Here is a 15,831-nt window from a genome sequence, read left to right as displayed (position 1 = left end):
TGTGAATGCAGGGGGCTGCACGATGGTGGGATGCATAGGGGCCATGTGAGCATGCAACCCACAGTGCGCATGCGTGGGGCTGTGGTGCAAGTGGGGGTGTGGGTGTGCACGTGAGCACAGATGCGCACGTGGACACATGCATGTGTGCACTCCTGCCCCTGGGGGTCTCTCCAAGCTCTCTCCACCAAAAAACCCCACTTCCTGGCCCCCACGCCCCGTCACTGTCTCTCAGCTCAGAGCACCACTGACACCATCTATCCTGCCGTTCCAGGACCACCTTTGTGCCACAGATAGGCACGGCCACCGTTCCCAGCACCGATATCCCACTCGCAGATCACTCACGCCCAGGGCGAGGGGCAGGTGAGTGCCCGAGGACGCCCTTCCCGATCCCGGAGCCAAGGGAGGAAGCGGCTGGAGGCAGGAAGCCGTCCCCAGGGCCCCCGGAGCACTTTTGCTCGAAGGTCAGCAGCAACACAACAGGAAATCACGCTGCCTCGGCACGGCGGCCGGGCCAGAGTGCTGCGCCGTGCTGTGCTGCCCGAGGGGTGTTCCCAGCCCCCAGTCCTCCATCCCGGCCCGGCAGCTTGCGGGGGGGGGGCCCGCACCACAGCTGCCCTCCATGGAAGGGGGACGGGAGCCGGGGAGCAGCCGCTGGCCCCAGGGCAGAGGATGCAGGGCTGAAGCCCCCAGCAGAGCATGGAGCTGAACAGTGAGTGCGGGGTAAAGGGGATGGGCACGAGTGGGAAGGGGCACTGCTGTGGCAGTGGAAAACCAAATCACGGCCCCAACCTCCCTGGCATAGGCACAGGCACAGCCATCACCCCACACGTTAGAAGCGAATACCAAGGGTGCCTCTGGTTTGGTTGGAGCTGCCAACTGCCAGTTTGGCATCTCCCTGTGTCCAGCCTTGGCAGCAGGTTCTGCCCAATCTTTCTGGAGACAGGTGCAATGCTGAGGTGGTAACAAGGGACACAGGCGGATGGATGAAGGGCTCTCAGAGATGGCAGTCACCAGCACGGAGCTCAGAAGTCAGCCAGCTGAGGGGTGCCTAGGGCAGCAGCATGCCCATGGTGCTGGCTGAGACCACGCACAGGCGAGCCCTTGGCTGCTGCAGTGGCGAGGAGTCGACGTGCACTGCAGGAGGTTGCAGGCAGGGATTCCCCGAAATGCACGTGACAGCCAGAGCTGCTCCTGGCACAAACTCCCCAAAGGAAGGCCTGCACAGGGAACACAGCTCAGCTGCCTGCCTGCTTCCCAGGCTGGAGCAGAGCCTAAAACCCAGCACTGATGCTTGTCACTTCCCCCCAGCCCTTCTGCACTGCTGGGAAATCCCAGCTCTGCCCAGAATCATGTCCCCAGGAACAGGAGGGAGACAAGATCCTTCTCAGCCTCCGAAACCTCCTCTTGTCCTACTACAAAGCAATTCCAGACACCACCAGACCAGGCACAGCAGTTGCTGCTGTAGGCGTTACCTGAGCTGGGGCTCTTTGAGGAGGGTGGCCAGGTGCCCATGGGTATCCCCTTCTTTCCCAGGACTACTGCTCCTCACATCTTTTCTCCTGCACATCAAAGAAGGCCATGCCAGGCCAATGGGGCCGGTCTGCGACAAGAGACTGATCCAGAAGTACATCGGGGAGGCCAAGGACATGGAGAAGAGAATGGTGAGGAAGCAATGCCTCCCAAAACCCAGTATCAGGCTGGGCTGGCAGGACAGAGCTGGAAAAAACTCCCGGCATCTCACTACAGCAACTCTTCTCCCCCAACAGAGCGAGTGCCAGGCACTACCCACACTCAGCTGCCCTGTGGTTCTGCCTTTGGTGGACTTCAATATGCGACAGTGGAAAAGCAAATCGGTGAGAGGGGCTGGGAGGATGGTGCTGGGGTGCCTGTGGGAGTTGAGAAGGAGCCCCTGGGTAAGCAGAGGGATGTGGTCACCAAACAAGCTGAACAAGAGGCTTGTAGAAACAGTTGGTGGCACAGGAGCATTGTGTGGAGATGAGGTTGACATCCCTCCACATCAAGGGTGGGCATGGGAACGATGGGCCTGCAGCCCTGTGCCAGTGGGGTCAGTACACACACTGCTCCACAGGAGGAGATCAAGTGGCGTGAGATCCTGTGCAACCTGGTGCTGCTGGTGGGTGCTGTGACAGAAGCTCAGGGCCAGGTGAGCCAGGAATGTGGAGCCAATCAGCTGAGACAGCTCTATCGACATGCCAACTCCTTCCTCCTGCTCCTGCAGACCTTTGGCTGGGAGGTGAGGCCTCATCGCGTGAGCAAGGACACCTTCAGGGCAGGTGTCAGCTGGGCATGATGGCATTTGTGACCCCCTCATCTCACTCTTGCCCCTCAGGAAGGGCCCTGCTGCTCCCCCAGCTCCACTGAGCAGACTCAAGTCACTGAGATCTTCCTCACCTACCGACAGTTGGTGCAGGGCAAGCTGCGCTTCTTCTTCCACAACTTGGCTAAGGACTCATGTGACTGAGATTGGGGCAAGCAGGGACCTCCAGCCCAGGGCCTGATGAAGCTGTACACAGGATTCAACACTGATAAGAGGTCAGAGCAAACCCATAGGACAATGAGCCGTGCTCTGCGTGCCCAGGAAGGTGCCACAGGGAAAGGGTTGGCTCCTTTTCCACAAGCCTTTGGCTATCACATGGCTCACAGCCACACCTGTGCAGCACGAGGCACACGCCTTGCTCCTATCAGACTGTGAATGCTTTACAATTAAAGACCTATTTTTCTAAAGGATTGTTTGTGTCTTCCTGTTAGCACTGCTGTGGCACTGGACTGGGAAGCATACACCAGCCTCTGGGAGAGGCAGCAGCTGGGGGATATGCTCCTGTTCTCCCCACAGCATCCAGCTCCCTCCTGCGGTGGCTGCCATCTCTGCAGGGCAGCTGGGCTCTGCTAAGGGATGTGAGATGATAACATCCCCTGCTTTCTGGTATCCACCTGCCAATCTCACTGTGCTGAGTTCTGGGGTCACACAGCACCATTCAGGCTAGGACAAGCCCTTACAGGAGCCACAGCCTGCAAGCCACTGTCCCTGATGTGGTAGCTTTGCTGTCTGCTACCACAACACCCTCCACGAGCATTCCATCTTCATCTACCAGCCTGCCTCCCGGGAAGCCAGCCTCGCCTCTCAGCCACAACAACCACATCTAGAAAACACACAGCAGTTTAATTAAGGAGCCACACCTGTCTCAGAACAGCACGTTAGAAAATGATGCCCAGCCTTAGCACAGACAGGTGTATGTCCCAGTCCAGCTGCCCCTGGCCAGAGCTAGGGCTAAGCCTGCTTTTGAAGTGCAGGAAGGTGAGAAAAAGATCAGCAGACAGGACCACAGAGCACCCATGGTCTCCACTGAAAATGAGGGACCAGCCCCTACGTGGAAGGGAAACAGTCAGAAAAGATTGGGATGAAAAGGAGGAATGCCCCCTCCTACACCACCACTGGAGGAGCTGGGCAGCAAAGGTGCTGGGGTGGGATTTGGGGTGATGGTGTCCTGTTTGCTCGCCAGCAGAATGTCTCTGGGGCAAGCAGCCCACTGAGGTGCATCATCTCCTAGAAGGCCAACTTCTTCATCAGCAGGTAAACTCTGGAGTCCACTTCAAACCCATGCAGATTGTTTGCATCTCCCTGAAGGCGCATGAGCAGCCCCCCGTAGGACACGTAAGCAGAGCTGGGGCAGGAGGAGAGGAGCGGTGAGAGCAGGGAAACTCATAGGAGACCCAATCAAGACACTGCTGCCACCCCACCACCCTCAGGCAATGCATCCTCATCTGGCAACAGACACTCACAGGCGTGTGGCTGCTTCTGTGGACGTCTCATCCCCCTCAATCCTGTACACCTTGCCATACATCACATACTCGAACTGGTCTGCCCTGAAATGAGATGAGGGGAACTCACAAGAAGTGCCAGAACTGTCACCCCCCTCCTTCCCGCAACCCCTAGCAGAGCATCCTCTGGAAGCCTTCAGCACCCCAACTCCTCCACCACTGCGAGCCACAGCACCTGGAGGGCCTGTCATCTGTAGGGTTGTACTCCCCATCGTCCAACGTGCCATCCTCATACAGGGTGCTGGCAATGACCAAACGGAATTTGTCACCTGGGAGGAGACAGCAAAGGAGCGGTGTGAAGGCACAGCCAGAGCAATGGCAGTCACAGTGGCAGCTGCAGCACAACTGCAGCAAGGAATTGCCCTGGTGAGTTTATTATGAACCTGGTTCCTGCGTATTCTCCAATAGGATAGCAGAAATTGAGGGAGACGCGTACTCTTATCTCTCCCTACAGAAATGTATCAGCACTGCAGAGCCACCAGGTCAGCACAACTAATGTTTTCATGGCACATAGCAAGGGAACTGCATGGAGAGCATTGGAAAGTTGAGCTTGCCTTGGGCAGGTACGGAAGATCAGCCCCTTCCTCATCTTATTTATGGTAACTTTTCCATTCAGTTAACGTATTTAGGCATGGAAACCCATTTCAAAAGCTCTCCGTCAGGCCCGGTTGCCATTAGCTAACACAGATTCGCTAAGGGGCATCTCTAGGGGATGGGTCAGACCTGATTCTAAACAAACCCCACAGCGCAATGAGCCCGAACGGAGCTCAGCCCCAGCACCGCCAGCACCACGCACCCCTGCGACGAAGGACAGCGCAGTACCACGCACACTCCTCTAGCAGCAGGCCAGGCCCCCCTCCTCCCCGGCCCCCCTCCTCCCCATCCCGGCGGCGTACCGAGGTCCACGGGGTAGATCTGGATGTTGACGTCCAGGATGAGGTCCATCTTGAAGGACTCGCTCTCGCAATGCAGGCGAGACACTGCGCAGAGCGGGGCGGTCGGCACAAGGGAAGGCCCGCCGCACCCGCCCCCTCCCACGCCGGCACCGGGGCCGCCCGGAGGCCCGAGTGAGAGTTAAGGGCTCAGGGAAGAAGGGTTGGGAACGGGGGGGTTCCAGCTCACCGCGGTCGAACTTCTTGCCCTCGGGGTCGATATCTTTCACATCGAAGATGTCCTCGAAGAGTATCCCAGCCATGGCGGAACCGCCTCGCGCCCGCTCCCGCAACAGCGCACGGTGATGACGTGTTTCCACATCCGACACACGCCAGGCTGCGGGCAGCGGGGCGGAAGAGGCTTCATGGTGGGCGGGGCTAGACCTACGCCTGCGCGGTGCGACCGGCAGAGGAGCAGAGGGGCCGTCAGCAGCGCCCCCTGCAGGCTGGGGAGGCGCACTGCGGTGCGTGTGGGGGGCGGCAGGGGGCGCTGCGCGGCCGCGGATCGCACCGCGTGGGCCGGGCACGGCGGCGGGGAGCGCGGAGCCGGCGGGCACCTCCCAGCGGGACCCGGCTCTGAGCGGGGCATGGGGGCTGCCCCCGGCGACGAGCCGTTCAAGGCCCCCCAGGAGCAGCCGGGGACGGTGCGGCTCTCGCTGCCGGGACGGTGGGGGCAGCGGCTCACCGAGCACCGGGAGGCACACGGCGTCACGCCTCTGCCCTCACGCGTCTCCCCCCACCCTACCAGTGTCACACCCTCACGGTGTCACCTTCTCTCCGTGTCACCCCCCCCCCCAGTGCCACCCAGCCCCCGCTGTCAGCCCCTCTCCATGGGTGACACGAACGGCTCGCTGCGGCCGCGCTGTGCCGCTTGGGTGGGCGGAGGGATGCGCGGGTACAGAGGGACACGGAAGGACAGAATGACACAAAGGACAGAGGGACGCGGCTTGCCGGCCCCGCACCGCTGGGGATGAGGAATCGAGGCTGCGGGTGGCCGCCGCTCGGTGCCCCCGCCCGGAGGCACCTGCCAGGTGCCCGCCGTCGCCTCCTTATCTGGAGCCAAACAAACCTTTCCGGCACCTGGTGCTGCTCTGTGCCCGCAGCACCAGCCCTCACCCCCCTCCCCTGGGTCCCAAGGCTGTGGAGACCCCACAGACCGACTCCAAGTGCTCTGCAGTCCCCGGTGCTCTGGGATGGTGGGGGCAGATATACTGGGGGGGGGGAGGTGGAGCACAGCTCTGTCCCTGCCTTAGTGCACCCCAAAACACCCCAGCACACAGTGGGACTCGCTGGGGGTCCCTCCATGTGGCTTCTCCCCAGGTTGAAAGTCCCAGTGCTCACAGTGCTGGGCTCTGTGTGTGTGGGGTGGAGAGGGGAGGGGGGTTAGCCATGGGGCTGTTATCTTCCACTGATAAATTATACAACATGAGCGTGGCTTTGAACAGCGGCCAGGCCTCCATCCGGCAGGATGGCGTTGGGGGGCCAACACAGTCTCCAGTGATCTCCAATGGGGGGGGGATGGTGATGGAGATGGGGGACGTGGTTTTGGAATGAGGGGCTGATGGGGATGGGAAGTGCGTCCTCTGCACCTCCTGGGGTGCTCAATGGTCCTCAGAAGCAAAGCAGAAAGGCACAGCGGGTGGCAGGACCACGGTGGCACCTGGGTGGTTGGGCAGCCCCAGATCCCTGCCTGCACACCAAATCCCTGCCCTCTCCCCAAAGTCTGCCCGGCTCGGGGTGGGAGCGGTGCTTCAGAGGTGGCTGCGGCCCCTCTTATCTGTGAGCACAAAGGAGCCGCAGCACCGCCCTTATGGAGCAAACAGACGTGGGGAGAGGCTGGGAGGGCCTGTTGGCTTGGGCATTGGGGTGGCACCGTCCCCATGTTGCGGTGCTATGGGGTGCAGTGGTGACATCCCCCCACTGAGCGGCCCCCCTAAGGCTGGGGCTGGGCAGGAAGAGACCGAGCCGAAATTAAGCTGTTAATGAGTCTGTCTGTCACCGGGCTGCCAATTACCCATGTGGGTAAGGAGGAGATGATGGAGGTGGCATGGGGCAACCTGGCAGCCCACCCGATCATCCCCTCATTAGCACCGCATAACCCCGAATGAGGGACAAAGCCCTGGGCAGGGATTAGCCCCTTCCCTTCCCTGCTGAGGCCGTGATGGGCGATGAAGGAAGGAAAAAATGAGCTTTGGGGGAAAAATATGTGATAAGTGTTGGTCCTCTGCCCCTGGTGTGCAGGGTCTGGGGAAAGGCCCGTGCCCCACAGCCCTGTCCCTGTCCCCGAATTCCTGCGGGCTGATGCTGACGTCTGTTTTTCCGTGACACCTCAGCCGGTGCTGCAGGGGGGACAGGGCCATCTCCCCACAGCTGTCATCGCGCTGGGCTGTCCCCGTGATGGCCCTTATCAGCGGGTGGCCCTGGGCTGCAGGCTGCGGCCCCCGATCCCATGGTGGTGGGGGGCTGCGTGCCCTTTCCTGCCACCCTCTGTGTCCCAACATGGGGTATTGGGGATCTCTGGGGTGCTGGGTCCCATGGTTCTTCCCCCAGAACTCACCAGTGCATTCCCCCCCCCATCCCAGACCCACCAACCAAACCCGGCCAAGCTGGGTTAGGATGAGAGCTGGGGGATTTCGGAGGGCTCCAAATTAGCTTAATGGCTTTGGAAGACAAACAGATTAGAGAGCTGCAGCGGTCAGGGCAGGGATCAGCTAAATTGGAAGCAGAGGCAGCGCCCCAGTCCCTCCGGTCAGCCCCAGGCCACAGTCCTGCAACACCCACCGGCTTGTCCCCATCACCCCCATCTCTCCCTGCAGTACTGGGTCACAGCAGTCCCTTCCCTCTGCCCTGGGTTTTGGCCACGTGTCAGCAGCCTCCGGGCGTTGCTGTGCTTCCCCTTCCCTTTCCCTTCCTGTCCATTCCCCGTTCCCCGTGCCCCTTTTCCCTGCCATGTCCCTTTGCACTACTCTTCCCATGCCATGCAGGCAGCAGGGCCACCACTGCCACAGGGTGAGAGGGGGCATAAGGGATGCTGGGCATTAGAGGTGAAGGGGGGCATGGGGCTGCTACCAGGGCTCTGTCGGTTTTGGAGTGCCATCTCCCAGCATTATTGGTGAGCTGAGTGTGGCAGGTCTCAGCAGAGCAGCAGGAGGAGGAGGAGGAGGAGGAGGGGAGGAAGGCCGGGTGTGGGGGACAGCCTCCTGCTGCCATGTCCCCCCCAGCCTCGTCCCCCTCCCACCACCGCTTCCTGCGCGGGCGGCCCAGGGCTGGCGATGAAAGCCGCCCCAGCAGATGTTTCTGGCTTGTTTTCATCTCATTAACCGTTTCCTCTTTTATTATGGGATAAATTATTAATTGTTCGAAGCGAGGAAGAAAGAAAAGAGAAATCCTGACCGAGATCCCGGGAGGGAGGCGGGCATGAAATGGTACAGCATGGGGAGGGCAGGGGGAAGGGGTCTGTGGGCTACAGGCAGCCCCCCGCAGTGCCCCCAGCCCCAAAAAGAGGCCGGGGCTGTGCGGGGAGCTGCCGGCACCTGGCCTCCATCAGCAGCCACTGGAAGTAACCTGGGCAGACAGGGGCCGGGGGGGGGGCTGAGCCACCTGGCACCCGGCACAGACCTCTCCTGCCGCGGCTGAGGATGGACGCACTCATTGCACGTCCCTTCCAGAGCTGTGAAAAGGGGCTCAGCTCCACTTCTGCCCCGTGAAATATTCATGGCCCGCATCGACGAGTTAATTTAATTGCCCTGATGAGGAGCTGAATAATTTACGCTCTTCTTTGCCGGTGGGTCGGGAGACATCATTAGCGGCTGAGCTGGGAGCAGGGGGATGTGTCCCCGGGGCTGAGGCACCGAGACCCCATGCAGCCCCGCAGCGCTGTGCCTGCAGCCTCCCTCCAGCCCCATCCCGACACGCTGGTCCACAGCCAGCAGGATGAAATATGGCTCCGAGAAGGGGCTGGGGCCGTGCCGGCGCGCTCCGGATTCCTGAGATAACGGGGACAGGCAGGACAGGGACCTTTATTTACATTTTTTTCCCTTGAAATGGATGGAGCAGTTTCTTGGAGGGACCCCGTCTGGCTGCCATGACACCAAGAGGGGCTGTCTGGGGGTGGCTGTGATTTGGGATTCATTCCCCTGAACCCTGATGCTCATCCTCTGTCCAGGCACCCCATGCAGAGTGAGGCAAACCCCCAATTTTCCCATCCTCCAGCAGAATGTGGGCCCGTTCCATGCCCTCCCTTCTTGCCCAGCCCCATAGCTCAGTGGGAAGCTACATCCCATGCCTGCTTGGTGGCCTGGGTGAAGCCCACAGCAGTACTGCTTTATGGCCACGCCAGGAAATCTGGGGCCAGAGGCCGTGGCCGAGGCAGGGCTGAGCCAGCGGGGCGATAACACCCGCGTTTCCTCCCGGCTGTGCCGCATCCGGCAGCCCCGTGCCGTGGGGTAAAGCAGAGCTGGGGGGCAGAGCCCATCCCCATAGCAGGCCTCGGGTCCTGCAGGTGTGCCCTGCGCCGAGTGCAGCTGTGCCAGGGAGAAGTTTTGCATGGGATGACCCCAAAATGCCCTCTTGCAGGGTCCGGGCTCTGTGCCATGCCCCTCTCCTGGCATCCCTGCTCGGAGGGGCCAGGGTGATCAGGGTGTAATTAAAAACGCAATTAAGCGCTGCCACTTAGCAGAAAAGTCATACAGTTTGGGGATAATTATCTGACAATATAACAAGTTGCCCAACATTAATCAGGCACTGATCTGCTCCTGCAGCTGTGCTCCCCACTCTGGCCCCACTTGCTTAATGGCATCGTTTAGGAGACAGCCATAAATCAGCTCCTTATGGGGGGTCGTGGGGGGGCAGCACGGTGTCCCCTGGCCGTGGGACCGTTACCTCTGTGCCCTCATTTGGGGGTTTTTGAGTGGGCATCGCCCATGGGTTTGTGTGGGGTACCCTGATGGGGCATCCCAATGGGGTGGCTGTGCTCTGGGGGCACGCTTCCCTCTTCTCTCCCCACGGGAACCCCAGCAGCCCCATGGGAACCCAAGGGATGGGGGTCCTGTGGGGCTGGGAGCTGAATTAGCAGCTCTGAAGGCCATCAGCGAGTGGGGAATTAATGAGTATTTACAGCTTGTGTTTGCCGGCGTTAATGAAGTCCTTGTGCTGGAACAATATTAACTCAGGAGCAGACGGGTCCTCCGCCAGCATCCCTCAGCATCGCCCCTATTCTGGGCAGCCCCAACCTGCATTCAGCTTCCCAGCGCCCCCGTCTTCACACAGTTGCCCCCACGGGCAGCCCCCAAACCCTGCCCTTCCCCGTGAGCTCGGGATGGGGACACAGCCCAGCATTGCCCCCACTTCTTAGGGCCGCGGATAAAAGCGGGGATTGTCCCCTTTGTGCCCATGGGCTGGGGAGGGGGAACCCAGAGGGAACGCGGCAGCTTAAGGCATTCACTTCTCCCCTCATTCGCCGCTTCTGCCGCAAAATCCCATTACAAAGGGCTTAGCGGCCGCGCCGAGGAAGAGGTCACTTGTGGGGGCCCTAGAGAAGATTTCCCGGCCGTAAAAAGCGCGAGAAAAGAGCAACCCCAGCGGCACCGCGAGCCACGAGTGTGGCCACCAGCAATGGGAGCACCGAGCCCGCTCTGTTCCCGCTCTGCCCTCCAGGCTGTGCCCGGCAGGACGGTTACAGCACCCAGCTGGGTTAATTCACCTTTATCACCCCAAAAGCAAATAAAATCGGGCTGTGCATTGATCTACCGGCTTTACGCACGGCCATAAAGCAGCGGTGCGAGCGGAAGGGCGCTGCCAAGTGCCAGCTGTGCCACCCCACTCCTTGTGTCCTGCTTTGTCTCCACAGTGCCACCGGCACCAGGGGACCCAGTATCCAGGCATACGGGGGGCTGCTGGGAGCCCCATGTTGTGCATGGGGCGCTGGGTTTGTAATGTGGGGTGGGCGCCTGTGGGGACACGTGGTGGGTTTTGGACATGGAACACAATGTGTAGGGGTGCAGCGTGCCATGGGAGAGGCATGAGGATGAGGCAGGGACACGGCACAGCTGTGGGGTTGGCACCGCTTTTGTCTGCAGCCAGAGCAAGGCGCAGGCGGTCTCTGAAAGGATCAGGGCGAGCGCCCGGGCGGGATGGAAATGAGCCCCCAGGGGTCCGCCCGACACAAAGGCGCCCGCTGGGGTGGGCCGAGACCTTCCCAGCCCCTCGCCACAATGTTTGCAAATAGCGGAGGCCACTTCTTGCGGGGCCGCCAGCAGGGAGGGCCAATGGGGCTCCCACACCCCCAGCCCAGCTGTGGGTCCCGCTCTGCCCTATAGTCCCCCATATAGGTAAGGGGCTGCCCTGGTGGCTTTGTTGGCAGCGTGGGCTGCGGAGCCAGGGAAGCGGGGAGGAATGTCCCCACTCAATGCCCACCACGCCGGGGCTGACAGCCCTGAAATCGGGCTGTCACTTCCCGTCTGGACAGCCCTTCACCTCCATTCGCCGTGCCTTGTTAGGATCCCGCCGCATTCAGCCAAGACAAACACTGCACTTAACCCTCCGGATCCCAACGGCCCCTCCGGAGGATGTGGGGCACTGAGCAACACAGTGGGCACGGGGATGTGCCACCACCGTCGAGACCTCAATGGGATGGGACACCCCAGCAGGGCGGCATCTCTGGAAGCGGTGTTTTAGGGTCACTCCAAGGCCCTCTTCATATCCCCCAAGGGGACACCCTTAGTCCACCCCAAGTCCTCCCTGCAGACCCCACGACCACCCCGAGCCCACATCCCCTTCCCACAGCCCCCCCAGTGGGACACCCACCCCGCAGCACCCCCTGGCCCCGATGAAAGGGAGCGCAGAGCTTTTCCTTTGACACAATTAAGGAGCGTAGGGTCCCAGCGCCTCGGCCCGCCGCAGTGTGTTAAATTAATGTAGCAGAAAAAATCATTATGCGGGGACACAGATGGAAGTGACCAAGCAGAAAATGCGATGTGCAGCGGCAGAGGACCCCTGTTACCCATGTAAACACAGAGGGGAAGGACGGGTTTCCCAGCGCTGGGGCGAGGAGGTGACCGGGGTGCCCCTGTGCTGGGGCTGGGGCAGGACCCACACCTCTAGGGCTGATGTGAGGCACTGGGGTGGGAACAGGGAGAGGGGGTCATGGCTAACCTGGGTGTGGGGCACAGGGCCATGCGTGTGGCCGAACCCAGCTCGCAATTACCATGTCATTATGTGCCGGCACAGCCGCGGCTAACGGAGCAGAAAAGCGGCACCCACGGGAAATGGGGTGGTGGGGGTCCCATAGGGACACCTGGCCCCACGTGTGCATCTACCCTCCTGAGCACATGGGCATCCCCTGAGCACCCCTGGCATCAGGGTCACCCCCATGTACGCTGCTTTGTGGCTGTGGGGACCCGCACCCCGTCCAGCAGGGAGGTGTCCATGGGAGTTCTGCTCCTCGGATGGCTAAACCCTAGGGGCAGACAAAGCCTGGGGGTGGCACGAAGTTCTCAGCAAACCCAGGGGGCCCTGGGGCTGCGCCTTGAGCAGAAATCCCAAATATCAGGCAAAGCTGGGCAGGGAAATAACAGGACCTGATGCCACTTCCCTTCTCTCACCACCAGGTCCAACCTACTGCCAAGACACGAGCTGAAACCTCATGTTTTGACCCCATAGTATAGTAAGATTCTAGGTCTGATTTCACACAGGAGCACCCTGGCAGAGCCCTAATACCCCACACAGCTTAACGCAGCCCTCGTTAGCCCCCAGCTGCCCCCAATGGGGAGAAGCTGACCCATGGCTGTACCCCAGGACTAATTAGTGACACGTTGATTTTTGGTCACCTGAGCTCCCAGTGCTGGCATTGGGGTGCTCCCTCTCGGGGTGACGCTGGGGGCTGCCCTCTGCCCCAGGGCTGTTAGGGTTATCGCTGTGATGCTGTGTGGGACGATAACCAGAGCTCCCTGCTGTCAGCACAGCGCGGTGTGAGAGCACATGGGGATGCTCCCTGCACCCCATCCCTGCCTTGGGGACACCCTGGGGACAGCGGATCCTCCCCATCGCTCCCCCTCCAGCTTTGTCTCTCCACATTCCCACCCGCCAAATATTCATGCGGGCCCCTTTGCTCCCTGGGGGGCTGCTAATCCCCCCGAAACGGGCTGGGGGATTGTTGACCGAGCTGCCATATCCCTTGAACAAGCAAGTGTGGGCCCCACAGCTGCTAGAGGATTAGCAGCCACCCTTTCACTGCCGTGGGCCCTGTGCCCCTGCTATGGAGCACCTATGGGGCTGCACATGTGCATGCATCTGTGCAAAGCCATCAGCACGCATGCAAAGGTACTGACGTGTGTTCACAAATGCAAAGCTACCAGCACATATGTGCGCATGCAAGAGACACCCCCCCCATCTGCATCATACACACATGCAAACATGCAGCATGAGGGCACCCATGGGGCAAAACCCCCTGGGTGAAGGTGCTGGGAGCTGCTGGCTGTGGGCAGAGGCATTGCGAGGAGCAGCTCCCACGCTCCGGAATTGTGGGTCACCGGAATTACATTAATTAGCTGATGCTAATGGTGGCTAATTAGCAGGCGGCTGTGCTGATGCAGAGCCTGCATGGCTGAGCCATGGAGCCACGCTTTACTCAAGGGTGAGACATGTGCCATCGTAGGGGACAGTGCAGCATGGAGTGATGTCGCCAGCTGAGCTATGGGGATGGCTATCGGGCAGCCCTAAGAGCCCCTGCTGGACTGCCCCCAGCTCTTCTGCTATCTCGAGTGCTCCCTTGGGTCAGGGTGGATGTCTGCACAGACAAGTGGGTGTCACTGGATGCCCAAACCGCTGCCACCTTCATCCTCCCTTATGGAGACCCCTGAGTGCCGGCTGGGTACCCAAGATTAGTGGGGTGGGAAGGGAAAAAGACCCTTTGTTGTGTCTGTCTCCATCCTGGATGCTCCAAGTGACACATGGTGTTGCTGGGGACTGCAGTGGGTGCCACCCCAGGGATGTCCTGCACCACTCCATGTGGCAGCCAAGGGGTTGTGGTCAATGCCTCATCCCCATTCCATGGGGCAGACATCCCCACCTGCCCCTGCCCTGACATTTGGTGGCAGTTAGGAGCATTTGGAGGCATTGGGGAGGCACTGGGGCTAATGTCAGCCAGGCAATGGGGCGATATGCAGTGGGCATGCGTTCTTCCAAAATCACCAGCGCTGGCACAAGCCACCGTGCCTCTGGTGTGAGCGGAGAGTGTGAAGTTAGGAGATAAAGAAGGAATTAGGAGATAAAGTCTGCCTAATCCCGGCTGCTCCATGCAATTAAAATGAGCTTCACCCTGCTGTAATTGGATGGAAGCTGCCCGCCAGCAGCACCGCGGCCGGGAGGATGCGCCGCGCCGAGCACGGGGACTTATCTCCGCCGCAGAGAAGCGCGAGGGCAGCGGCACCGGGCGCGGGAGTTAATGGGATGAAAGCGGAAAGGCTGACACAAAGGATTAGCACCCGAAATCCCAGTGTTTGCTGGGAAGGTTTCCTCGCATGGCACTGCGGATCTGTGCTGGGGAGGGGGCTGCCCTGGCCCCCAGCCGCTCCGTAGGGTCCTAACAATACATCCAGCTCCCGGCATTAAACAGGAATAAAAAAAACCAAGTGCAGATTAAAAGGATGCTGATGAAATGCCAGCAGATGAGTTACGGCCCTAATAAACCACCTCCTCCTGACGGGGGTGGGAGCGGGGGGCGGTTTATGAGGCCATTTAGACGGCGCTGGCAGAAAGGTGTAGGAAAGCCATAAAGGCTCCGTCGCCTCTCCTGGCCCCTGAACACCAGAGCACGGCTGTGTCATAAATCCACGGCAAGGCTGGGGGCCCGCGGCCCCACTGCTGCCCCAGGAGAAGCTGGGTGAGGACGGGGTCTGGGTGAGTGGTAGCAGCTATAGGGTGAGAGAAGGGGTGGAGTCACCCAGGCACAGGGGCTGGGATGTGCCCTGACCATTGGCCACTGCTTGCTGCTCAGCTGGAGATGGGGACAGAAATGGGGATGGAGATTGAGAGAGGGATGGGGATGGGCACAGCAGTGTGGACAGGGATGTGGACACACATGGGGATGGGGATGGTACTGGCTAGTGCTTTCCAGCTCAGGCTGCCTCAGTCAGCCTGACTCACCACATCCGGGTTGGGTCATGGTTTCAGCTTTGTCCTCCTGGGGCACAGCCTCAGCCCCACACCTGGGTGACGCTGGGGACAGTATGATAGATACACTTGTGGCTATGGAGCCTGAGCCCTCTGAGAGCCGGTGTAGGGCTCTTGGGGAATGGTTTGGGGGCAGCAGGAATCTGTTAGGAGCAGGGGGCAGCTGGGGATCCCCAGGAGCAGACAAGACCCCACGGTCTCCATGTAGGACAAGGGTGGGGGCCCCTCTCGCCATACCACATCCTGACCCAATTTTGGGTCCCACACCTCCCACCGCTTCCCACGCTGCCTCATTAGCGAGGAAAGTCAGGAATGGCACGGAGCATCGGCAGGCTGCGAGCGGGGAGCCGAGCCCAAACCCTCACGCAGAGGGGGAACTGCGGGTTTCTCCCGTCCCTTTGAACTCCAGCAGCAGCCTGGAGCTGCGGTTCCCTGAGCACGGAGCAGGGAATTGGGGCCTGTCCTGGGGTATTGCTAATGGGCACCCGTTCATACGCCGTGGTGGCCCTGGGACATCGGGTTTCTGATGCCATCCCAGGAGAAGAGAAGGTGGCAGAGGGGTGGCAGAGTGGGGACGCGGGGCCGGGAGGCGCCCCGTGACTCAGCCCTACGAGAAGCAGAGGTGGGGTAGCGATACCAGTGCTAAAATAAACCAGCGAAGCGCGGGGAGAGGAAATTTCTCATTAGGCAGCAATGTGTCGCAGAACCTGTCTGACACAAGGACTGCCCCACGGCCCCCGGACGGGCACGGAGAGATACCGCGAGATCAAAGCGGAATGAGGGCAATAAAAGGGGATCGGAACCCTTTGGGCTTCCGTCTGCGGAAGGAGGAGTGGTGCGGGGGGCTGGAAGGCCCTTCTGGGGAAGATTCCCTGTCCTGGTGCTGGGA

The 15,831-nt window shown here is 60.6% G+C and overlaps 2 protein-coding genes across 6 annotated transcripts; one reads left to right on the top strand and one right to left on the bottom strand.

Annotated features, from left to right (window-relative positions):
* Positions 1-599: 599 nt before the first annotated feature.
* THPO (thrombopoietin) lies at positions 600-3,037 on the top strand. Of its 4 annotated transcripts, XM_048955100.1 has the most exons (5): positions 600-709; positions 1,534-1,661; positions 1,767-1,853; positions 2,090-2,254; positions 2,351-3,037. In XM_048955100.1, exons 1-5 carry the CDS (start codon positions 697-699, stop codon positions 2,480-2,482), a joined length of 525 nt encoding a protein of 174 aa, XP_048811057.1. In that variant the 5' UTR covers positions 600-696; the 3' UTR covers positions 2,483-3,037. The 4 variants fall into 4 exon arrangements, with proteins under 4 accessions (XP_048811057.1, XP_048811056.1, XP_048811055.1 ...); XM_048955099.1 differs by having other exon boundaries at positions 1,534-1,853; XM_048955098.1 differs by lacking the exon at positions 600-709 and having other exon boundaries at positions 1,062-1,661.
* Positions 3,038-3,162: 125 nt separating this feature from the next.
* POLR2H (RNA polymerase II, I and III subunit H) lies at positions 3,163-5,120 on the bottom strand. 2 transcript variants are annotated; one of them, XM_048955101.1, is made up of 5 exons: positions 4,963-5,120; positions 4,737-4,820; positions 4,016-4,109; positions 3,802-3,885; positions 3,163-3,683 (listed from the first exon to the last, which is right to left on the bottom strand). In XM_048955101.1, the coding sequence occupies exons 1-5, from the start codon at positions 5,033-5,035 to the stop codon at positions 3,566-3,568; spliced, it is 453 nt and encodes a 150-aa protein (XP_048811058.1). In that variant the 5' UTR covers positions 5,036-5,120; the 3' UTR covers positions 3,163-3,565. The 2 variants fall into 2 exon arrangements, with proteins under 2 accessions (XP_048811058.1, XP_048811060.1); XM_048955103.1 differs by lacking the exon at positions 4,737-4,820.
* Between the last annotated feature and the right edge of the window lie 10,711 nt (positions 5,121-15,831).

The sequence above is a fragment of the Lagopus muta genome, chromosome 9, assembly GCF_023343835.1.
Source record: "Lagopus muta isolate bLagMut1 chromosome 9, bLagMut1 primary, whole genome shotgun sequence".
NCBI lineage: Eukaryota > Metazoa > Chordata > Aves > Galliformes > Phasianidae > Lagopus > Lagopus muta.
The sequence above is the reverse complement of the archived record's forward strand: the minus strand, read 5'-3'. Positions and strand labels throughout refer to the sequence as shown.